The sequence below is a fragment of the Paraphaeosphaeria sporulosa genome (assembly GCF_001642045.1).
Source record: "Paraphaeosphaeria sporulosa strain AP3s5-JAC2a unplaced genomic scaffold CC84scaffold_2, whole genome shotgun sequence".
In the NCBI taxonomy this organism is placed as follows: Eukaryota; Fungi; Ascomycota; class Dothideomycetes; order Pleosporales; family Didymosphaeriaceae; genus Paraphaeosphaeria; species Paraphaeosphaeria sporulosa.
The window spans coordinates 4,420,917-4,443,247 of record NW_017253361.1 but is presented as its reverse complement, the minus strand read 5'-3'; the positions used below and the strand labels follow the sequence as shown (position 1 = coordinate 4,443,247).

At 53.1% G+C, this 22,331-nt stretch overlaps 10 protein-coding genes across 10 annotated transcripts; 6 read left to right on the top strand and 4 right to left on the bottom strand.

Moving 5' to 3' along the window:
* Positions 1-184: 184 nt before the first annotated feature.
* Positions 185-2,459, bottom strand: CC84DRAFT_1161707 (uncharacterized protein). The gene is made up of 3 exons (XM_018177813.1): positions 2,140-2,459; positions 1,950-2,086; positions 185-1,889 (listed from the first exon to the last, which is right to left on the bottom strand). The coding sequence occupies exons 1-3, from the start codon at positions 2,433-2,435 to the stop codon at positions 316-318; spliced, it is 2,007 nt and encodes a 668-aa protein (XP_018041246.1). The 5' UTR covers positions 2,436-2,459; the 3' UTR covers positions 185-315.
* Positions 2,460-2,594: 135 nt separating this feature from the next.
* On the top strand, positions 2,595-4,987 carry CC84DRAFT_1139765 (uncharacterized protein). Its single transcript, XM_018176254.1, has 2 exons — positions 2,595-4,366; positions 4,451-4,987. The coding sequence occupies exons 1-2, from the start codon at positions 2,711-2,713 to the stop codon at positions 4,796-4,798; spliced, it is 2,004 nt and encodes a 667-aa protein (XP_018041245.1). The 5' UTR covers positions 2,595-2,710; the 3' UTR covers positions 4,799-4,987.
* A 678-nt stretch (positions 4,988-5,665) lies between these two features.
* Positions 5,666-7,172, bottom strand: CC84DRAFT_496797 (PR-1-like protein). Its single transcript, XM_018186534.1, has 2 exons — positions 6,911-7,172; positions 5,666-6,775 (listed from the first exon to the last, which is right to left on the bottom strand). The coding sequence occupies exon 2, from the start codon at positions 6,718-6,720 to the stop codon at positions 5,713-5,715; it is 1,008 nt and encodes a 335-aa protein (XP_018041244.1). The 5' UTR covers positions 6,721-6,775; positions 6,911-7,172; the 3' UTR covers positions 5,666-5,712.
* Positions 7,100-8,359, top strand: CC84DRAFT_1161704 (uncharacterized protein). The gene has a single exon (XM_018177812.1). The coding sequence runs from the start codon at positions 7,491-7,493 to the stop codon at positions 8,217-8,219; it is 729 nt and encodes a 242-aa protein (XP_018041243.1). The 5' UTR covers positions 7,100-7,490; the 3' UTR covers positions 8,220-8,359.
* A 1,691-nt stretch (positions 8,360-10,050) lies between these two features.
* Positions 10,051-11,326, bottom strand: CC84DRAFT_1084542 (alpha/beta-hydrolase; the record flags this gene model as incomplete). Its single annotated transcript, XM_018174058.1, has 2 exons — positions 10,051-10,257; positions 10,313-11,326. 2 exons carry the CDS (start codon positions 11,324-11,326, stop codon positions 10,051-10,053), a joined length of 1,221 nt encoding a protein of 406 aa, XP_018041242.1.
* A 569-nt stretch (positions 11,327-11,895) lies between these two features.
* On the top strand, positions 11,896-13,382 carry CC84DRAFT_1256617 (cellulase; the record flags this gene model as incomplete). Its single annotated transcript, XM_018184639.1, has 3 exons — positions 11,896-12,146; positions 12,205-12,386; positions 12,438-13,382. 3 exons carry the CDS (start codon positions 11,896-11,898, stop codon positions 13,310-13,312), a joined length of 1,308 nt encoding a protein of 435 aa, XP_018041241.1. The 3' UTR covers positions 13,313-13,382.
* Positions 13,383-13,542: 160 nt separating this feature from the next.
* Positions 13,543-15,135, top strand: CC84DRAFT_496750 (NAD(P)-binding protein). Its single transcript, XM_018186533.1, has 3 exons — positions 13,543-14,386; positions 14,434-14,814; positions 14,863-15,135. The coding sequence occupies exons 1-3, from the start codon at positions 13,772-13,774 to the stop codon at positions 14,923-14,925; spliced, it is 1,059 nt and encodes a 352-aa protein (XP_018041240.1). The 5' UTR covers positions 13,543-13,771; the 3' UTR covers positions 14,926-15,135.
* A 1,653-nt stretch (positions 15,136-16,788) lies between these two features.
* CC84DRAFT_496745 (uncharacterized protein) lies at positions 16,789-17,652 on the top strand. Its single transcript, XM_018186532.1, has 2 exons — positions 16,789-17,083; positions 17,139-17,652. Exons 1-2 carry the CDS (start codon positions 16,983-16,985, stop codon positions 17,638-17,640), a joined length of 603 nt encoding a protein of 200 aa, XP_018041239.1. The 5' UTR covers positions 16,789-16,982; the 3' UTR covers positions 17,641-17,652.
* A 273-nt stretch (positions 17,653-17,925) lies between these two features.
* CC84DRAFT_1238036 (Clavaminate synthase-like protein) lies at positions 17,926-19,497 on the bottom strand. The gene is made up of 3 exons (XM_018183922.1): positions 19,265-19,497; positions 18,983-19,186; positions 17,926-18,911 (listed from the first exon to the last, which is right to left on the bottom strand). Exons 1-3 carry the CDS (start codon positions 19,469-19,471, stop codon positions 18,180-18,182), a joined length of 1,143 nt encoding a protein of 380 aa, XP_018041238.1. The 5' UTR covers positions 19,472-19,497; the 3' UTR covers positions 17,926-18,179.
* A 591-nt stretch (positions 19,498-20,088) lies between these two features.
* CC84DRAFT_1238032 (pantothenate transporter liz1) lies at positions 20,089-22,139 on the top strand (the record flags this gene model as incomplete). The annotated part of the gene is made up of 5 exons (XM_018183921.1): positions 20,089-20,282; positions 20,464-20,742; positions 20,803-21,057; positions 21,110-21,262; positions 21,311-22,139. The coding sequence occupies exons 1-5, from the start codon at positions 20,259-20,261 to the stop codon at positions 22,136-22,138; spliced, it is 1,539 nt and encodes a 512-aa protein (XP_018041237.1). The 5' UTR covers positions 20,089-20,258.
* Between the last annotated feature and the right edge of the window lie 192 nt (positions 22,140-22,331).

Here is a 22,331-nt window from a genome sequence, read left to right as displayed (position 1 = left end):
GAGTCCCAAACGGAAAACACAAGAGACATCCACATTCACAGAGGCTCAATTTGCCAACGACGCGCTCGAATTTGGTGCGAAAGTGTATATTCTAATAGAAAGGGCTCAACACTTGCAATGGGTGCGGTAATACCGTAATCATTGTTAAGAGTACGCTTGCTCTAATAATACAAAAAACAACAACATCAAATACTATTTATACTATCAACGTTTTCCTCCCGAGAAGCAATGCCGCTAAACGCATATGCAGTGTAGAATTTCTAAATGTTAGTAGGATATACATATGCAGTGGTGACAAAATCATGGTCCTTGAAATCATAATGCTGGCCGATGGGTCGGAGACGGTACCTCCAAAGTAGAACGCCTTGCATAAGTGCGATCGCGATCGCGATTCGCGCTACTTTGGCTAGATTCTGTGGGGGGAGGCACTTCAAGTGTGGCTCGTCGAGCGGGTACGGCGTTACAATCAGTCCCTGGAAATGCCGCCCTTGTAGGAGAGGGTACTTCAAGGGTAGCTCGTCGCGCAGGTGGCCGACCCCGTTCAAGGTCCGGGAAGCTCGTTCGCGTTGGTGACGAGGCCTCAACTGTTTCGCGTCGTGTGGCCATTCTCTCTGGGCTCTCAGAAAAACCGCCCTGTCCAAGCACTGGGCTGGTGTTGGGGCTGAGATCAACATCCGGAAATGTAAGATTACTTGGTGAAGGGCTGACGGCTCTTGAGTTCTCCTCCCGTAAGACCACGTCTCTCCGTAGGCTATACTGCCTCTTGAGCTCAGTCAATTCAGGATTACGTGCAGCTTCACCAGGAATTTCTGGGAACTCGCGCGCTCTACTATTGTTGTACTGTTTCGCATCGTATTTGTTGTGGGCGGCAGACCCGAGTTTGTCGCCAGCCTTCTGCAGCATCTCGGCAACTCTGCGTCGCCCGCCTGGATCCGTAGATCTGCGCGGATGAGTGCTGTCTGTTACGAATGTTTCATGGGACCTCCGAATGCCTATAGGTACGCCGTGGTCATCAAGACTTATCTGGCTTGGAGAGCCATCGCTATCTGGCTCGAGGGTGAACGTCGGTTGCCGTTGGAGGTGATTACCGCATGCACACTCTGCGGGGCTGTTGGGGGTGCCAAGTTGTTTTTCTCCTCCAGTCATGGCGAGAACATACAGCGATCCGAGAGCGGCCAGAACTGTACCGGCGATAGGACCCCATTGCCCGACCGAGGCTATGGGCTCGGTCTCCCAGCGCACTTGGTGGCTGAAGAAATTGATTTCTCCGGCAATAAGGATGGCAAGAATCGCGCTGCTGAACAGTGGAATCTCTATCACGCCCAGCACTCGTCGAATAGCGCCATTGATGCCGTCCATGTGCGCCTCGGTGGCACCGTTCGTTCCTTCTATTGGCTCTATGCTCCTGTTCCGCTGAGTCTCCTCACTGTGTCCGAATCGCCGCTTCCAGTGAAGCGCGAGGATCTTGTCCCACGTAAACATCAACGAGACGACTGCGGGCACGCAACATGCTGTGGCTAGCAACATGCCAGTGTTGAATGTCAAGGTTGTCGGCACAGGAATAACGCCGATATTAGCGGCGGGACCAGCGCGCAGTGGGGAATAAGGGCTTTTGGGATCATTTTCGTCGCAACTCAAACCGCATTTGGTGATTCCGTAGGGGAAATTACTCCCACCCGGAACTTGTTCGGGGCAGATGATGGGCGTAACACGGTAGAATTCGACGGCGAGAGCAAGCAGGCCCGCCAGAATGAGGGCGGTCCACAGAAAGATCAAGTTGCGACCGGGGTCGTAAAAGTACGTCTTGGACAGGCGAACAGTGAGTGGAGCCGCTAGAATGGCTATGGAACAGACCTGGAATGCTCCATAAATGTCCATGTCGACGACGCCTAGAAGACAGAATCAGTGGTTGAGGCACGGCGTATCCTGGGCGGGAGTGCGAAACGGACCATTGACGTGGAGCGAGGCAAGCACGAGGGCGTGTAACGAGCCGACAGCGGGCAGCAGCAGCGCAGCGGCCAAGCACGCCTTTCGAAGCCACACAACGTTGCGCGCAAGCACACAAGCCGCGACAAGAACGTAGTAACTGGGTCGTTGTGAGCAGCAGTTCGGTCAATCGAGGTGTCGGACGGCACATACAGCACCCGCGACCCGGGGCCATATTGGCCGGAGACAGGCCAGGCGCAGACGACTCGCAGGCCGTCAGTCGCATTGCCTGTGGCGCGAACTGCAAGATCAGCCAGTTCTGGCGTGGGGAACAACGCCGGCATAGCACCTGGAGGGAGCGGCTGGGGTTGAGTCCATGAGGGACAGCAGCGAATGTGGCAGAGAGGCTGACTTGCGCGGGGGACACCACGGTGCTTTTGAGCCTCATGCGAACTGGCATCGAAGCAGTGACCGGAAAACGAGGCCAATGGGGCCAGCAGGGCAACCATGGGCGACGTCGCAGGCCACCGTCATTGAGGCTGTGTCGACACCGCGTGCGATCTGGGGAGCAGGAGCGAACCACACGTGGAGGAGGAGGCTGCGCTAGACCCCAATCGGCTGACCGCAAACCTTGTTGCACCGGTGAGAATTCAGGCCAGCAACCCGCACCTAAGAATTCCAAGCACTGCAGACCCAGAGCCCAAGAAGCACAGCAGAAACCTCGCTGAGGTTTATTACGAAGGTAGGTGTCCTGTCGCAGGCGCCTGGCCAGCGCAACCCCGACATGTCATCTGGCGACCATGGTGGCATCGACCCATTGGACACGAGCGTCATTCGCTCGTGGCGCTCCATCATCACGCTTGTTGTCTTTGTCCTCACCAACATCATCGTCCTCTTTCCCTTCCACGTCCCCCTGCCGGTGCCTGTGGTAGCACGAGATGCATTTTTCAATGCTCTTGCTTCCCTGCGCGTCATTGCCCCTCGCAAGGGCTCTGCGCGTAGCCCCAATCAGAAACTGCTGTGGAAGAGGTTCCCCATGAACTTTGTCACTGCGCCGCTGATTGCAGACCTTTTCCTCCTCGCCATATTGGCCATCGGCCGCAGCGAAGTGCATGATGGGACTGTCGGCGCAGACAACATTTCACCGCTGGACATCATGGCCTTCTTCCTCTCCCTGGCATACATTGCCATTTCCATTGATGCCTCAGGCCTCATTCGCTATTTGGCCTTCAGAGTGCTCAAATGGGGAGGCAAGGTCGGACATCGACTTTTCTTCTACCTCTACGTTTTCTTTTTCATTCTGACCGCCTTCATCGGCAACGATCCGGTCATTCTCTCAGGCACCGCGTTCCTGTCGTACATGACGCGCGTCTCCAGCAACATCCTTCACCCGCGAGCTTGGATCTACACACAATTCACCGTTGCCAACATGGCATCAGCCATTCTTGTCTCTTCCAACCCCACCAATTTGGTGTTAGCAGGAGCCTTCGACATCAAGTTCATCAACTACACTGCCAACATCATCGTCCCTGTGGTCATTACGGCTATCGTCCTCTTTCCTTTCCTCTTGTACATTGTCTTTGCAGACGAGTCGCTCATCCCAGTTTCCATCAAGATGCACGAGCTGCCAGAGGAACTGAGAAACAAGAAGCCCGTCAATCCCAACATCCCCAATGCTCGTGCAAACATGGAGGAACAAGAAGAGGAGCACATGAATGATGAGACCGGCCAGCTACTCTCGCTTGAAGAAATTATGAATCCATTTCTCGACAAGAAAGGCGCTGCATTTGGTGGTGTCATTATGGGCATGACACTCATCGCTGTACTGGCATTGAACGCCGCATCATCCTCCAGTGGCGAGCATCCCGTCTTTTGGGTCACGGTTCCTGCCGCTGTGATTCTGATTGTATTTGATCTAGTGCTTGGGTGGCTGAATCGCAAGGAGACGCGTGAAATCGCACGCCAAGGTCGTGCGCAACTTGAGTCCAAGAAAGAGCAGAAGGAACGATTGCAGCCTGTCCAGGAATCACCTCTTCTGGAGCCGTCCGAGTCGGATACAATCGCCGAAAAAGGCGCGGTGGAAAGCGACAAAACCCGGCCAGCAACATCGACAGCTGGAAAAGAAAGACAACATGACAAGACACCTACTACTGTTGAAGAAGGCAAGAGGGAAGCTCCACAAGACCGTACCACCTTGTCATCCCTCATTGCCAAGTCATGGCGCTGGCTGCAAGAGACATTCCCGACATCTACCACCGTCCTCGCACATCTCCCTCTCGCGTTGATACCATTCGCCTTCTGCATGTTCGTCCTAGTCCAAGCGCTCGTATCCCACGGCTGGGTCGCAGTATTCGCCTTTGGCTGGGACCACTGGGTTAGCAAAACCGGCACCGTCGGCGCCGTCGGGGGCATGGGCTTCCTCTCTGTAGTCCTCTGCAACGTACGTCCCTTCCTCTCTTCTCTACAACTACCTACTCCTTCCCTCCCAAAGCGACCCCCGCTAACAACACCATTTCATATACAGTTCGCAGGCACAAACATCGGCACCTCTATCCTCCTCTCGCGCGTCGTCCAAGCGTGGCAGACCATCCACGCCCAGCCCGGCGCCCCGCCCATTTCCGACCGCACCTTCTGGGCCACCGTCTACAGCATGGCGCTCGGCCTAAACTACGGCGCCTTCAGCGCCGCCTTCTCCGCGTCCCTCGCCGGCCTGCTCTGGCGCGACATCCTCGCCCGCAAGCACATCCGCGTTAGCAGGCTGGATTTTGCGCGGGTGAATTTGCCCATTATTGCCATTAGCATGGTCGTCGGATGCGTGGCGCTGATTGCGGAGATCTACATCGTCAGGAGTAGTGAACCGTATGATAGGTAACATAGTGGGGTGAAGGTGGAATTGAAAGAATGTTCTTCGTTTTCTGTGAGGTTCGGCTGCTTCCAAAGATCGTTGAGAGGCAGATCACGTGCATCACGTTTCGCCCGTCTCGGATGCACCTTCGAAAGGTGTGAACGCACTTCGCCATCATCGCAACTGAAACAAGCTACCGCCCAGTTTGTTTGCGCCTCGCGCTCGCAGCTGACGAACTCGTCTGTTCTGCTCTCGCTTCTTGCCGTTGTCGCGCATCAAACCAATCTTCAAGCACATGCACCAGTGTGCATGCGACAGCGGTAGGCGCCGCACTTGCAGCACAGCCGGCGCGCGCTGCAACCCCCCAACCGCGACATCACAACGTCGCCTCTGCTGCCCACGTCCCAATCACCGCGAAACTCGCGGGTGCCGTGCTGCCCGCATTCCAACCCAAGCATACCAGCCCCTCTGCTCACTGCGCACCTGACCCTCCCACACAGTAGATGAACCTCACATCATCCCATCACAGCACATGCATCACAATCCTCTGCACTTTTCACTAGGACGAACTTTTTGATTCTCATCATTGCATTCGCGCGCACGCGGGGTAAGAAGTGAACGAAGCCCCCAGTAGCGGGCCCATGCTAGCAGAGCAGATCGGGCCGGGGTGCGAAGTATATACACGTGAATCGAATCTGAATCTCCAGCCCGCGTTGACCGACCACAGATCAGGCCTCCTGGCGGGCAAAACAACACGCGCCGCTCTCCACAGGAAAGACAGTCAAGATGCTGAACACAGCTCCACTCATGCAATGCAAAATGTCATGTTGACCAGCAGCCCGACATAGTCATGCCACGAAGTTGCCAAATCAGATGCAGCGGATAGAAAGGAAGGAGGGCAAAATGGTGGAAAAGAAGCAAAAACATGACATAGGGCGGGATTAGTCGGCCCACGAAAAGCCCTGGTACGAGTTGATGGGCGCGGCGACATTTGCGGCGTACTCGCCCTCGTAGTTGCCGGGCGGCGAGTAGTTGCACACGGTGTACAGGTTGAGCGTGGAGGATTTGCCGTTGATGGTCATCTTGGAGCCGCAGTCGATGGTGACACAGCCAACGTGGGTGGTCTTCTTCCAGAGCACCTGGGTAAGGTGACCCCACTCGTGGAAAGTGTCCATGTTGGGAGTAGCGTCGAAAGCGCCGTAGATGTCAGCCTCGGCCTTGTACCAGGACTCGGTGATACCAGCAGTCGCGTTGTAGGCGTCGCCGGAGACGGTGAAGAGGTTTTGACCCTGGCCGTCGACGACGTGGTGAGTGAAGTCGCAGTAAGCAGCGGCGGTGCTGGCAGCAGATTCGCAATCGCTGCTCCACTCAAGGTTGGATGCGCCGTGGTTGGCACGAGCGCGGTTGTGGTGCCACAGCATGGCGTCTTTGTAGTCAACACCGGAAGAGAGGTAGGCCTGGTCATCTCCCGACTTGTGCTCTACACCGTAGACGGGAGTAGAGGAGGGAGCGGCAGCGGGAGTGCTAGAGGGTCGGGGAGCCGAGGAGGTAGGCGGCACATAAACGGAAGAAGGAGCCACATATACGGAAGAGGCAGTGCTCGGCTGCACATAGACGGGCTTGGATGAGCTCGGTGCGGGCGCTACAACATAACCGGGAGAGCTCGGGCTAGGCTTGGGAGCAGGAGTCGACTTGCTGGAAGCCTTGGTCGGGGCTTGCGATCTGGTGACGGTAAGAGTTGAGGAAGCCTTTGGGGTCTGATAGCCGGCGGGGGTGCTGATCTCTTCCTTGCTGACGGGAGTCTCTGCGGGTTGGCCAGCAGTGACGTATTTGGTCACAGTTACGATCTCGAGGTCGATCTCAGTAACCATGACACGCTTCTCGAGGGGCTTGGCAACAGCACCCAAGGCAAGGGCCGAAGCCAGGAGAATGGAAGTGCAAGAACGCATGTCGAAAGGAATCCGGTTGGCGTAGTGGTGGTTAGTCTGAACTTGAAAGGTTTGACTAGTGGGAGTCAGTTGATGTGAGAACAGAACCAAACAGGAGCACAGAATCGGCTTGTGCTTTATAGGCAACACAAAGCACGTCGAGATAGGAGTCGACTCCGGAGGCAAGATGTGTGGATCATAGGGAGCTTACGCGGTTGTTGAGCGGACGTTGCAATCGGGTGCGACTTTGGCGCACTTGTGGCCGAAGGAATGACTGAAGTGGGATAACTGGAAAAGAGTGTGGGTTCCCGGTAGACAAGCTACACAGAGGAAGATCGCTGATCAACAAAGGAGTGAGAAGATCAAAGAGATGGGGACGCACCACGGGGCCGGGAGTGCAGGTGGTTTTAATGGGCCTAAGATTAGGCGAGGGTAGAGCAAACGTGAAACAGATGGCAGCCACACTCAATCTCGCGGATGCGCCTGTTCCTGCTTCCTGTTTCCTGGTCGGGGTCCTGGTCGATCCTGGGGCAATCTCAATGCGCGCGGGAAGGAGCAGGCACCCCGGGTCTTTATTCACTCGCTGTGAAGGGCGTGTTTACATTCTGCAAGGCACAACCTCTGGAACACAACCTACGCAGCGCTTGCTGGCTGCGGCCAGCTGGCAAATTCCAGCCCTCGCAGCCCATGGCATCAGCAGCCGCCCGCCGCGGGTGCAAACGGCCGTCAGCCATCTATTCGAGGAGTCGAGGCGGTGATGAAATCCGGCAACGCTGCATGTGCGCTGTTTGATGAAGGGTGATCTGCTAATTTGGTGCGGGCCGCTGCTCATTGGTGGTCCCGCCGCCAGGGCAGGATCGACTCTGGGTTTGGGAAGGCGCTGCCGTGGGGGAGGCAGGTGCTGGCCCGAGCGCGGCAAGGCCCCATGGCCATGTTTGACATATTCACCGCACCAGCCTCACATCCCCGATCCACCCTCGACACCGCAGCGATCGTGCCGGGGGTCTAGACACAGGCACGCGCGGGCGCGGGACCATCGCCCTCCTCAAGCAATTCACAGCTTGCACGCACGCGCTCGGCGCGCATGCTGCACGACATTGGGCCCTGTCGGCACGCACTCACTCCTCGCTCCTGTACCGCGCACGCAGCATTACCGGCAGGACCGTTGTGGCGCTCCAGCCCCAGACCTCGAGCCTGCCTGGCCCGTTGCACGCCGCAGAAAACAACGACAGCTCATTACCGAGCATGCGGTGGCACATGACGAAACGGTGCGCGAAAATACATCCCAGGCAGTTCATCTAAATTATTATACAACTTCCCGCGTGTGCTCAGGAGAGCGGCCCACGAGTCAACATTCCTCCGAACGGCGGGGCCTGTCCGCGTCGATGAGTGGAGAGCATCCATGTCGAGCGGCAGCTAAGACCATGCCTCGTGATCCTGACGGGACGCAAGATGAACGATCATTTGATTCTCTGGTCGAGACATTGCTTCTCATCTTAGTACCAGGGCGCGTCAGTTGAAAGGCCCGAACGATTGCGCGGCCTCACACCGCCTACCGGCGCGGTCTCTTTTGTGCGTGCACATTCGCCGCGTTGCACGAAACGTTGACCACTGTGTCATCCTTTGAAACTTACTTGCCAAAGAAACGATCGGTAGCACCCGAGGTAGCGAATAGACAGTACTCATGGCGTCGACGTTGACTACTCTTTCGGGCGACGCCTCCAAGCGTGCTTGTTGATTCAGTGTGCAAGGCGTCCCGGACTAGTTCCCACGACGTGGAGAAACCGCCCGCCTGTCATGCAAACATTGCAAAACATGGCTCCTCTTGTGCATGCCCTGCACGCCACTGCAGTCACTGTCCTGCATCATTCAGCGTACATTGCGTCAAGATCGATACTTTCGAAGAAGCCACACAACCTATGTGATAACTGCGCTTAGGTATACCCATATTTATCGGCCTGTGTCGAGGGAAGTTTCACGCTGAGAGAGAGATGCCCAGGCTGACAGCTTGGTGCCGTTCACCTGTGCCATTGAAAAGGTATACAGGGGCATTACCACATACGCTAACCCTGCTTACAGTAGCATCATCAGTTGCATGAAGATTGCAGCAGCCGTTCTTTCTGATGTCGAGTACTAATTATACAAGTAGCCCGTATCCAATCAGCCCATCAGCGTGTCCGGGTAACACCGGGCATTTGTACCGTAAATCGCTTTCTTCCATGATCACGATCGATCATGTAGTTCACCATCACTATTTGACTCTCAATACGTCATCAAGTATACTACTCAGAGTCGCTTTTGCCGCTCTTGCCTGCATCATCAGGGCAGCCGGTATACTGGAACGTGGCGTACCGAATGTGGTCAAACAGGACTGCGCCGCTCACGTCAACTTCAGCGCGGGCTGCAAACATTGTTCCGCCATCTTGGACATAGTAACACAAAGACCCTTAGACTCGGTCGAGTTTATTCAGAGAAGCTTGTTCATAAGGTTCTATAGCTCTGGTAGCATTCCTTCACTGTCATCCCAGCGAGCCGGCGCCACTCATTCTTAAATGGGTGGACTGTCAACGCTATTACACGCCACCCTTGCTTTGAGCGCAAAGGGCGGGTATGTAAATGATCTAGGCCTTTCATTGACTGCTCCAATACAGAAAATACAATAGAATGCAAAGCAGCTTGGCCCACAACGTCGTCTAGTCAACTGTGGACTGCCAGCGTCTCTCAAGTGCTCGAACCCTGCCTGCCGATTATCACCCTGCCCCGCTCAAGATCACCCTGGCGTGCCTACTCATATCCGATCCTGTTGCCAACGTCGCCGCTTCACGGCAGTACATGCAGCGCATAAAAAAATCCTTTTGGGATTGCTAACTTCTATTGGTGATTACAGCCGCCCTTGTCGAACCAAGCCATCACAAATCTTCGTCTCTGGGGCCGCATACGCGTATGCGTTGCTGTGTGTATCATAGAAATCCTATCGATATTCTATCCGCCATCCCGGCGCGGTTCCTAGGCGGAAGGGACTCACCCCGATTACCAAGATATCGGTCTCCGACGCCGATGTCCGTTCGCGGGTAGAAAATACTGGGCCTAAGCGGGTCGGAGCGATAAGCCCTCATACAGTTGTAACGCTCATACAGTTGTAACGCCAGGATCACATGGTACATCCTGAACGGGAGGAGAGGCTGACATGTGGACGTCATGAAGTAACGACAACAAGAAGAGACTGTGTCTTTGCAGTCTTGTTTAGGTTTGTTTTGCTAATGATGTATGCCGTTCAGCCGACACAGCAAACTCAACAATGCCTATTTTGCAGACAGTTCACATGCTCGTTTTATCAAAAGCCCCCACTCACTAGTAGCCGTGCTTGTTCTCAACAACACCGGATGCGCCGCCGCCCTTTCCGAACATCAACCTCATGTCACCTACGATTCCCTCGGGATTTTCGAATGCCGCAAAGTGACCACCACTCTTGTGCTCGGACGCGAATGCAATTGGCCCCAAAGACTGCGCCCAGCTCTTCGGAAGCAACGCGAGCTCTTTCGGGAAGTAGCCTAAGCCCTGAGGTAGATCATCAGTCTTATCCAGCATGATTTTCTGGAAGGTGTTGACTTACCAGCTTCACATTCGGTATCCACGTCTTGTACGTCCTCTCGGTGGTGTACTCTCCTTTCAACGCCTCGTAGTAAATTCTCACGCTAGCTGCGGGCCCAGCTCGACTCCACCAATACACACTAATCCAATCCAGGATCTCATCGTCCGTCCAGGGATAGCTGTCAGTCCAATCGTGCAATTTCTCATATATCCACGCCAGAAGCGCCACAGGGCTATCATTTAACGCATATCCCACCGTCTGCGGCTTCGTGCTCTGAATCTTGAAGTAGCCAAACCCATGGTCCTGGAACCACTGCGTGCGCTCGAAACCCGCTTTTTCATCCGCACTAAACGTGCCTGTGAGATACTTGAATCCTAGCGTTAGCAATGCAAGCGGGTTCTTATAAGGCGGCGGACAAGCCACCATGTTGATGTGCGTCGCCTTCAGCGCCTCTGGATACAGCATCGCCATCGTCCGTGTGATAAACGTGCCCCAATCCCCGCCCTGGCTCACATACTGCTCATACCCCAACTTGATCATCAGCTTGTGGCACGTCTCAGCATACTGCTTCATGCCAAACCCCTTCTTCTTCACCACTCCTGAGAAGCCAAAGTTCGTCAGCGACGGCGCAACAACGTGGAATGCAGGTCCGCCATTCTTCTCGCTGTCCCTGAACAGCGGGAGCAGTTTCGCGACTTCCAAGAAGTGTCCCGGCCAACCGTGCACGAAGAGCACCGGGATGGCATTCGCGTTCGGCGAGACCTGGTGCACGAAGTGAATGTCGATGTGACCGAAACCGTCAACGTCAATGGGTGTCTCGTAGTTGGGCAAGGCGTTTATAGACGCTTCGTGGCGCCGCCAGTCATAGGTTGTGCGCCAGTGGTGGACGAGCCGCTTGATGTCGGCTAGTGGCGCGCCATGCTCCCAGCCTGCGTCTTCGAGCTCGTCGGGGAACGTCGCGAGGGCAAGTTTTTCTTGCAGGTGCTGCAAGCGGGCGTCCGGGATGGAAAGCGTGAAGGGGTGGATGTCGGTCATTTTAGTATAGATATGTATGTTTGTTGTCGTGTGCGTCGATGATCCTGGTTCACCAAGATACGTTGCTTAGGAGAAGCGATGGGTAATGCGGAGGCTAAACTACCTCGGGTGAAGTGCGACACGAGCCATCAAGGGATTACCTTCCATTGTCTGTGACCATTTACTCATCCACGCTTCCTAACATTTCCCTCACGATGCACAGCCATGGGCATTCGAATGCCATTCGAATGCAATCTGTTATGAAATGTGTTGTATATTCGCCGAGTTCGACATGAACCAGGAATTAATTGTAGTCAATTGGGGCGTAAATCTGCCTCGCGCAAGAACGCACCATGATCCAATACGTACACTGCGCTTACATTGTACACGAGACCTTATATTGCCATATGCTGTCAACTAGGCGGTCGGATTGCCTCGTACAGTCACGAAAAAGTGTTCTGATTGGCTGACTTCTGCTGCTATATTGCTTAATCTATAGCCGTGCAGAGTGTGATGGATGCTGTCGAATATTTGAGAGCTTGCTCTGCTCCAAACCCGAATTCTTATTTTACCTTCGATTGTTCTCCAGAATGATTACGGCTTTTTGCCTTACGGTGCTGTGGGCTGGTGTGGGCGCCTTTCCTTCGAAAGGGGAACAACCACTGGCTGCCTGTGCGGAGCCCGTTGCTCTTAATGCTTCAACAAATATCTGGCTGAGCTACACACTTCACCCGCATAGTATCTACAGACCTTACTACGCGGCTGCTGCTGGAATCGTCAACGATACGGTATTGAAAGACAAAGCCATCAAGGTGGCTGAGACAGGGACTTTTCTGTGGATGTAGGTCAAACAACTCCATTTGATCTTCTTGTGGATCTGTGACCTGAGATGCGAACAGCGAATCAAACGATGACATCTTGAAGATCGATCAAGCTATCCAAGACGTACCCTGTGGAAATGTTCTCGGCCTCGTCATTAATGGTCTTTCACATGCGGGGTGCGATGAGACCATTGGGGAGACGCCGGGGGCGAAGGGGACGAAACGTCAATCCGAATCGTATTTAGAAAGCTTTATTGCCCGTAAGTATCATAACTAAGATCTAGACATGTACTAAGCCACTGTTTCCGCAGCCATCGCAAGGCGCATCCAGCAATACCAAAACACAGCCTTCGCACTTATCATCGAACCCGATATCCTCCCCTTTGTAGTCCGCAACCCCTACTACAAAGAGTGCACTACATCGCAGCTCGAATACCGCTCCTCCATCCCCCAAGCCCTCAAAGCCCTCGACTTACCCAACACAATCACCTACCTCGACGCCAAACACGCCGGCTGGTTCGGATGGAATCCCAACCGTACCCCTTACGACACCAAAAACATCGCCCGCGAACTCACCGTCGCATGGGAGCGCGCAGGTGGCGCCGCACTGAAGCAGTTCCGTGGCGTGTCCGTCAACGTGAAGTCGTACAACTCATGGGACATGTCTCCCGGTGAGGCGTTCAGGGATGAGAGCGCCGTGTGCGCGGATCTATTCAACAAGGCGCGCAACGAGCAGCGGTATGTCGCTCTGCTCGGCCAGTCGTTCAAGGCGATCAACTCTACGTTCCCACTCCACGCTATCTTCGACTCGAGTCGTAGCGGTGTGCAGAGCATCCGCCAGTATTGGCACGACTGGTGCAATAACAAGTGGGCGGGGCTTGGGCCTAGACCTACTCTCGAGCTCCAGCGGAGAGTGCATGCGAGGGATCCTAATTTCGACGCGTTTGTTTGGGCGACGCCCGTTGGGTTCAGCGATGGGACAAGCGAGGTGGGGGGGTTGGGTTGGCATGCGAATTGTTCTTCAGAGGTTGCTTATATTCCTATGCCTGAGAAGGGCGCTTTTAGCCAGAATTACTTTGAGACGTTGCTAAGGAGCTCTAGGGGCGTCAAGTCCCGTGGGTTCGGCAATGGCGTGGTTGGGGGTGAACAGGGCGTTAAGTTGGAGAGACGCTGTGATGGCAAGTGAGAACAACCATGGTCTATTGTACGCAACCCTTCCGAGTTGGATCTCGATACCTACCCAAGTAACACCATGGCTCAGCCTATGAAGGCGATGCTGCACATGACATTCTGGTATTGGCAACACCTGGAAACGTGTGCTGTTGAGTAGAGAATTTTCCTGACCTGCATTCCGGAATCTCGAGCTCTAAGGCATCAAAGACTCGAATGGCCTCAAGCTCTTAAGTAGTTTAGGTTGCGTTCCAAATCCAGGCAGTAGGTTTGTGCAAAAGCTGAAGCTCGATTCAGCTCGCGCCACTGGCCAATGGTTCATCTTCGGGGGTTAGACCGGACAGACTCGTATAACCAGAACCTCAGCTGACCGGAATATCCTGCAACCATATCCCGACCCTTTCTGCGTTCTTGAAAGAAAACCGGCGATCCAGCTTTTTACGAAGCTTTGCATGGTAAGTCATTGCAATTTGCAATGGCTAATCACATGATAGCATGGACGCACTCTCGAAGAGGTCCTCCAGATGAGGTCCTCACTCTCTCTACGCTGCCGGTACCAGCACTCGCCAGATCGAACCAGGTCCGAGTCAAGATCACGCACTGCGCTTTAAACCCCGGAGCGAGCATCATTATGCAGCTTCTGCCATTTATTTTTCGCGTCTCAACTGCTATTCCAGAGATGGACTTCGCGGGCATAGTAGATGCTATCGGGATTGAAGTTCCGCCAGAACGAGATCTTACTATCGGCAGACGAGTTTTTGGCTCCATCCCAGTCTCTCAACACGCGGGGACGCTATCGGGTGCGTTAGGAGAATATGTGGTTGTCGATCACCAAGCTGTTGTAACGAGCCCAGAGGGTCTTGAAAGTCATGAGCTTGCCGGACTTCCAATCGCAGGTTCTACAGCTATAGAGCTGGTCCAGGCTGCAGAGCTGAAGCGTGGGGATAGCGTGTTGGTGAATGGCTCAGCAGGAGGCATTGGTCATTTGGCGCTGCAAATGTGCCGTGAACAAGTCGGCGAAACGGGCAAAGTCGTAGCTATCTGCTCGAAGGAAAACTTGGACTGGGTGAAGCGGCTCGGAGCGGACGAAGTAGGAGTTCTAAGAGGCGAAGACGCGTTCATACTGACACATGCTAGGTCATTGATCGTACAGCCCATTGTCCCTTGCACGAACACCTGAAAGTGATGTTCGGGTCATCTCGATTCGATGCGGTCATCGATGCGGCCGGTGTCCAGGAGCTCTTCAATACTTGCCCCGAGATACTGAAGGAAGGGAAACCGTATGTCACCGTGGGCCCAAGGCCAGGATCTTACACCATCCTTGGAATGCTTTCGATGATCAAGTCAATGGCGGAGAATCTCTTATGGCCCAAGATACTGGGCGGCGTGGCTCGGGACTACCGTCAGGTCACGGGGATCGCTACACCCAAGGCAATGGCAGACCTGGTAAAGATGGTGCAGGCGGGGACCCTGAAAGTTCATGTCGGTACACTTGTGAAGATCGAACAAGCCAAGCAGGTAAAGTTGCCGGTGTACCTTGCGTTTCACTGGAGCTAAAAGATATAGGGCTATGATAAGTTATTGAAAGGTTCAGTATCAGGCAAAATTGTGGTTGAGGTCAGTCAATAGGAAGCTGGCATAGACCACCGGTCTGTCATGAGCTAGGCTCATACGAAACCAAATGAGAGAATGTATCTCGAAACAGGTAATCGATGAACAGTGGATGGTAACACTTCCCTGGAGGCTATTTATAGCCAGAGAAGTTAACGCTAGCCATATATAGCCTAGTGAAGGATTCAGAAGTGCACCTGCACCAGTTTAGACCGGCCCAGTCTCGTCTTACGGACACTGAACACACTCGAACTTCATCATTACCCTTTAGCAATCGCATCTTCTTGTCCCTAGAGTATGGCGACGCTCCGTAAGTCGTGTCGCAGCTGCGCCAGCTCAAAACGCCATTGCACGGTTCAACTTCCCAGTTGCGCACGTTGCGTGCAGAGAGGCCTCACGTGTACTTACGACCTGCAGCCGCTCAGTGGTGCAGACATAAACAGTAAATGCTCCGCTAGCCTCCTCCTCAAGGGCATCGGCTTCGATACTACCGGCTACTGTGTTCTTGACCGCGCAGAAGCATACAACAAGCACTTCGGAAGCGATCTCGACCCCTCCTTCTGTCCTCCTGGACACCAAGAGGCCCAGGAGATAATTCAGCAATGTTTTATGAACGTCCCGGAGCTGTTTACGTCTCTACGTCCTGCAGTCTTCATCCATCCGAAGCTTCAAATACGAGGGGGTCGGTCATACTTGTCATTGATTCGAAGTCCATTAGACAGCGCCATGTCACTCATCTACCTTCAGACCCTCGCGGAGGTTGATGTCGGCGCAGTGCCTCTAGAAGAGGAGTTGACTGCCATTCAATCACTTTTGGTCTTCACTGCACCAATGCTTATATCCGAGCAGCCAGTCAAAAGGGATATAGCTGAGCCGTGGTTGAAGGTCGCAGAGATCTGGGCTCAGCATCTTCTCGGTACTGTGAGCGCAGATTTATTGGGCGACAGAACGCCTTGGCAGAATTGGCTTCTTGCAGAAAGCATACGTCGCACAATTACAATGGCATACGTCCTCATTTGCTGTTTCAACGCATGGAAGCACGGATATTGCTCGAATTGGTTACTGCTTGAATCACTGCCTTTCGACAGCCGGCCTGGACTATGGATGGCTGAGTCGCCGCAAGCTTGGATTGCTGCTGCTGGATCTGGGACGGGAAAACTGGTCGGCACGAATCTTACTTCTCTACACGAGTTTGGTGAGCAGATGAGAGCTGTAGATTCCACTTTCTGCGGGGATACTTTCCTGTCTATGATGGCTATGGCACACAATGGTAGCTCTGCTGTTCACAAGGATTCGAATTGATCGAAGTCAGCATCACGCTCGGCTGGTCTGTATGTCGTTCGAAAGATTCGAGTGTCGGACTGGACGCCTCGAGGCTACCACGCGTCTCGTAAGCCTCTTCCAGTTACCTAAACCTTCGATTCAAAGTCGTACACCTCAGCGCATGGTGGTCCTAACAGATCGACTATGTTGCACAGCTTTGAAAAGATCGTACCCCCCGCCAAGGTGGCAACCGAGATCGACTATTGAACCTATACTCGCGTATACATGGGTTGAACAAGCTTTCGTTCGCGATGAGCTTGAGCAGCGCAAGGAAGGCCAGACACATTGTCCCGGGCTTACATCCGTGTTTCCACCTAAATCAACAGGGCGGCTAGACATCCCGGAAATCACGGCCAAGACCATAGAGGCCGATTCTCCTGAGTATGACGTCCAGCTGGGAGATAGTGTGCGTCGAAAGGAAAGGTACACGAGGGGAATATCAGCAGCGCCGGAAGGAAGTCACCCCACCCTTTACCAACTGCCAAGCTGATTGCGACGACCGATTGGTCATTGAGTGGTGAAGAGATTTACAGAATTGCTGCGTCCAAGGCATATCTGCCCGTTCCGCCGAGCAATTGAGTACCGCGATGTCCATCGCCAAGCATCCCGACTTCTTGGCCCACGGTACTGTACCTGCAGCTTTAGCCTACAAAGGGCATTCTTCTGTCAGCTGTCAGTATTAAACACGAAAAATCGTCGAATAGACTCCATCCTGTTGATCCAGACAACAACACTTCCACCAGGCCATCAATATGAAGTTCTTGATAGTTTTCCTTGCCACGGCAGCCATTGTTCTTTCCCAGGACACTGTTTCGGCTACTGGTGCTGCTTGTGAGCCTCATGGCGACCATTGGTGAGTCCGACTGGAGATGGACTTTCAAAGTATCATGGGCTAATCGTTGCTTCAGGCATTGTCCTTCAGGTGTGCCCGAGCCCACAATACCCCCAGCAGCAGAGCCCCCAGAGACAGGTGCTTCAGCAACTGCTCCAGCTACTGTTTCTACTGCAAACTCAGCGAACGCTGCAACAACCGAAGCTTCAACATGTGAACCCCACGGAGATCATTGGCACTGCCCATCCGGCGTATCAGAGCCAATAACGCCTCCCCCCGCCACAGCGACAGGCGAGGACCATGATCACGACGAGGATGACCACGACCACGAGGCTACAGCATCTACGTGTGAACCCCACGGCGATCACTGGCACTGCCCATCTGGTGTGGCCGAGCCGACTTTCCTCCCTGCCGAGACAACCAGCGCAGCCTCGACAACAGGCACCGCTTCTGGTGCTAACTTGGCTGAGAGCGCTGCCGCTACCTCGAGCCAATTTGGTGGCGCTGGAGTAGCTGGCAGACCAGGGGACATAGTTCAAATGGCAGCTGCTGGAATCTTGGGCTTGCTTGTCTTGTAGCTCGTCGGACCGTAGCCGGTGGCGCTAGGTCGTTCTAATGAGCGCAGCCTCTCCCACATGATATCGGTCAATTTCTAAGAAGACTTCTCCAAAATTCGTGAAATACACATAGTTCATCGAGTGAGACCAGGAAGCTGTAAGAAAGATTACCCCAGCGAAAAGATAGCACAGCCCTGAATCAGGATACATGCTCGGTTATGCATTATTGCCCTGGGCATGAGTCACACGGATGCGTTGACATCCTCTAGTTGAGGTGATTTAGACAGTACACTACCTAGTCGGCCTTAAACGATCTACCCCTACCTAGCAGTGACCTAATAGGCGATTAAATACTTCTAATCCACTTCAATTCCTCACGAGTTTGTCTCCCTGCACCATTCATGGCGCACGGAACCCATCATTATGCTCGGTTCCTACTCCGATTAAATGTATGTAGTCACACCGCGAACAAACATGCAAACATTGAACAAGATCGAGATGTTACTGCAAATGGACATGACCCAAAGGCCGTTTCATTAAGAGTACTGCTTGATAAATCCCTACTCTTTGTACTTTTGGTCGTGAAACCCAGCCAATACCTCCACTTTCCCGTCACCTCGTTCCGCCCATCTCTTCGCCGCAATCTCTGGGTTGAGCTGCAGCGTCTGCTTAGCTTTAACCCATTCCTCCATCGTCACAATCTTATCGAATCGTGGCTTGACGCCTTCCTTCTCCAGCACTGGAGAGTCAGTGATGGGTAGCAACTTGGTGTCGTTGTGCGGACGTGCAAAGTATAACAGTCCAGTCCGCTTGAACTCTCGCTGATCCTGTGGTGGCGCCACGACACGGTGCACTGAAGACTTGAGCCAGCCACCCGTGAGGTGCGAAATCGTGTCTGCGAGGTTCACGGTAATGGTCCCAGGCTGAGCTTGCACCCACGTCCAGTTGCCGTCATCGCCGAGGATCTGCAGCCCAGCAACGGGCTGTCGGAATAGCAGTGTTACTGTTCCAAGGTCGGTGTGGCCGCCAGTGGCACCGTTCTTCGCAGCCGCCCACTCCTCATCTGTTCGGGGGTAGTAGATCATGTAACGGAAGTGGTCTTCAGACTTCTTTTGGTACGTGTGCTGCTTGACTAGATAATCTTCGTCCGGCAGTTGCAGTACGATGGCGAAGAGTCGCAGGAGAGGGAGGACCACGTTGGCGTGGAGTGCACGCTGAAAGACCTCGATTTCGTCGATATGTGCTTCCAGAAGGGCAGGGTAATTGTACTTGCCCTTGAAGTCATCGATGAACTTGGCCATGTCAGCTTCTCCACAATTACCTGTCTGACTTATGCGAGTCGAAAAGTTCGCTGCGTTCTCACCTTAGGGATGTTGAAGACCTCGATGTTGTCCCTGGCACTTGCCACTAGTGAACGTCCCGGTCGACGCCAGCCATTGTAATCCGCTTCAGCATAATTAATTTCGTACTTTTCTTTCTCAGAGACCGGCAGCTCAAAGAAGTGCTTGGCAAGGGTAAATTGCTGGTCGATCTGCTCCTGTGTCAAGCCAAAGTTTTTCACGTAAAACTGGAGCAATATCAGTATTCTAGACCAGCTATAGGTTCCAAGTAGCTCGCGACTACTCACAAATCCAACATGATGCACAGCGTGTTCAAGTTGCTTGGCTAAACGTTCTTTACCGCCGGGACGGGCATAGTCTTCAAGATCGAGTGTGACGAGTTCTGACCATGGAAGATCCTCCTTCGTTTCTGGGGGGTGGACATATGGCTCAAGGTTTGCGAAGTCGTATTGACTGTAATCCTTCTTCGCGTCCGTTTGTACTTTCGTTGCCTCAATTGCTGTTATGGACATGTCGACTGATTAGACAACCGTTCTGGTCTTCCAGTAGTATATGCACGCTTGATAGAATACGATGAGCTGTTTTAAGTAGCTATGGTCGATATCACCAACACTAAGACGTTTACTAATGAGCTTGATCACAGGATCAACATCGAACGATGTCATGTCGCTATCTGTACCCCATATTTCGTCATCAAGCACTACTGCACAGTTCCGAAGAAGACCCTCCAATACGCCAATGATCTGCGTATTGATTTGCGGGTTTGAGCTCACAAGAACGGAATCTGCGCTGGAGTGCAGGCTAGCGAGTAATTGAGTCCCTGTCAAGGACGTTACATGAGTCTCTAATTTGTCGATTGTAGCTAATTTCTCCCAAGTACGCGTAAGGCGCATTGTTTATCAAGCGGTTCACGTACACATTGTGGCCGTTATCGGATGGCGCAATAAGCTCCCCGCAGCACGCATCGGTCCGTCCCACTAACAACCTCGCATCGAAACCACTCGCGGATGTAGACAGAGGGTGCGCCTCTAAACTTCCAGCGGATACACAAACTTCGAAAGCTAGGATTTAATGAGACTGACAATTGCACAAATTCTACCTAGGTTTCCTGAATGATCACAGGCGGCAACACTTAGCCTCGGATGAAAGATGCATCTGAATTAGAGACCAAACGAGCGATAAGTAGCCTAGCAGCTGCGGTCATATCTGGGAATCATTTGGAGGGCCTACTTTGGGGGGGACCGGGTGGAGCTCCAAGGATCTTCACCCTCGTCTATGTACTAGCGAAGCCTATACGCCATGATGGACACAATCGCGTCATCTGTATCACACTGCTTTCTGAAAACGAAAAGAGCCTGAAGTAAAGGCCGAAGAAAACTACGTTGTTTTAGTGCTCCTCGTTTGGACGACGTGCTGACATGCTGAAAACCTTCCGAACTATATATCTCAAAGCCCCGGGGAACATCCCACGCAGAATCGAACAACCTAGAGAATGACTTCCAAGGAGGTAGGAAATCTTGAGAGGACAGTTGACAAAGCTGCATCTTCTCCAAGCATTTCTTCATCGCCAGAATCGTCTTCTCTTGAACGGCCTCGCACATACAGTCGACCACGGCGAATTGTTCGTTCCATCCAGCGGCATATCTGGGACGATCCAGACAAGAGCAAGGAAGAAAAATGGTTCCTCTTCAAGCTTGATCTGTTCCTCCTTAGCAGTGCTTGTCTGGGCTATTTCAGCAAGAATTTGGATCAAGCCAACATTAACAATGCATATGTGTCTGGGGTAAGCACAACCAGTCAACCGCAAAGGCATCAATAGGCGACTCTCGCTAAAGTGAATTAGATGAAGGAGTCATTGAAAATGTATGGCAGCGAACTGACCTACACGAGCAATGTCTTCACAGCTGGTTATGTCGTCGGTCAAATGCCTGCAGTCATGCTGGCTAGTCGCGTTCGACCCTCAATTCTCATCCCTACGCTTGAGATCATCTGGTCAATTTTGACCTTCTGTTCTTCATCTGTCACGAATGTCTCGCAACTATATGCGATCCGCTTTCTAGTGGGTTTGTGCGAGTCCGGATACTTTCCCGTCATGATTGTGAGCTCAACCGAGTACTAGGTTCCAAGTTTTATCACTGATCCGCTGCCAGTACCTGATAGGAAGTTGGTACACCAAGGCCGAAAGAGGGAAACGAGTCGCGTTGTTCTACTGCACTGCCGCACTTGCCAGTATGTTCAGCGGCTATATCCAGGCAGGTGCATATAGTGGCCTTGACGGTGTCAGGGGGCGACAGGGTTGGCAGGTATGTACTACACCCATTGAGGTCCTGTATTCAATCTCATCGCTCCAGTGGCTTTTCATCGTATGCGGCGTCATATCCCTCCCGATCGCCTTTCTAGGATACTTCTTCATCCCAGATTTTCCAGAAACCACACGAGCCTTCTATATTACCAAAGACGAAGCCGCGCGGCAGTGTGCACGTCTCGTCGAAGAAGGTCAAAAGCCACTTGGACACAATCCGTGGAATCGAAAGAAGCTGTTGCGCATTGCCAAGCAGTGGCAGTTCTGGGTTCTGCCAATGGGTTACTTCTTCGTGCAGACGAGTTTCCCATCTGAACAACCAGCTTATGCGCTATGGCTGAAATCTACTGGCCACACGGTATACCAGAGAAATGTTTGGCCTACGGGCCAAGTCGCAATTGGTGTTGTTGTCCAGCTTCTCGCGGGAATGCTTTCGGACTCGCCATTGCTCAAGGGTCGCCGGTGGCCAGCCATTGTCGTCATGCAAGCCGGCACCTTGTTTGGAGCCATTATTATCGCTGTTTGGAACGTTCCTGATACACTCAAGTATGTCGCATACTACTTCACGTATTTTGCCGCCGGCGTTCCGGGGCCGTACTTCGCTTGGTACTCAGATCTGATACCGCACGATCACGAGATGCGTGGGTTTGTCATTGCTATATCCAACATGTTCAGTTATATCATGAGGATATGGTGGACTAATGCTGTATGGCGGACGATTGATGCACCAAGGTACAAAGCTGGGTTTATTGGAGCGTCTGCAATGGGTGTGGCGATGATCCTTTTGACCGTCCTGTTGCGAGTACTACAGAGTAGAGACGACAAGAGAAGGACTGATGACGGTGCTCCGGTCGAAGAGACCGAAACAAAGGTATAGGTCCTAGAAAATCCAGCGATTAGAAACTTGCTTAGAAGTAGAGGTGGGGAATGCGATAAGCATACTTACCTCGAATGTACTGAAGTGTGAAGAAAAGTGAAAAAGATAGAAATCAATTTGAATCATCAGCACAAGTATCATGCTATGCCAAAACCTAATTACACCGACCCGAAACTGATCCTGCAATTGACTT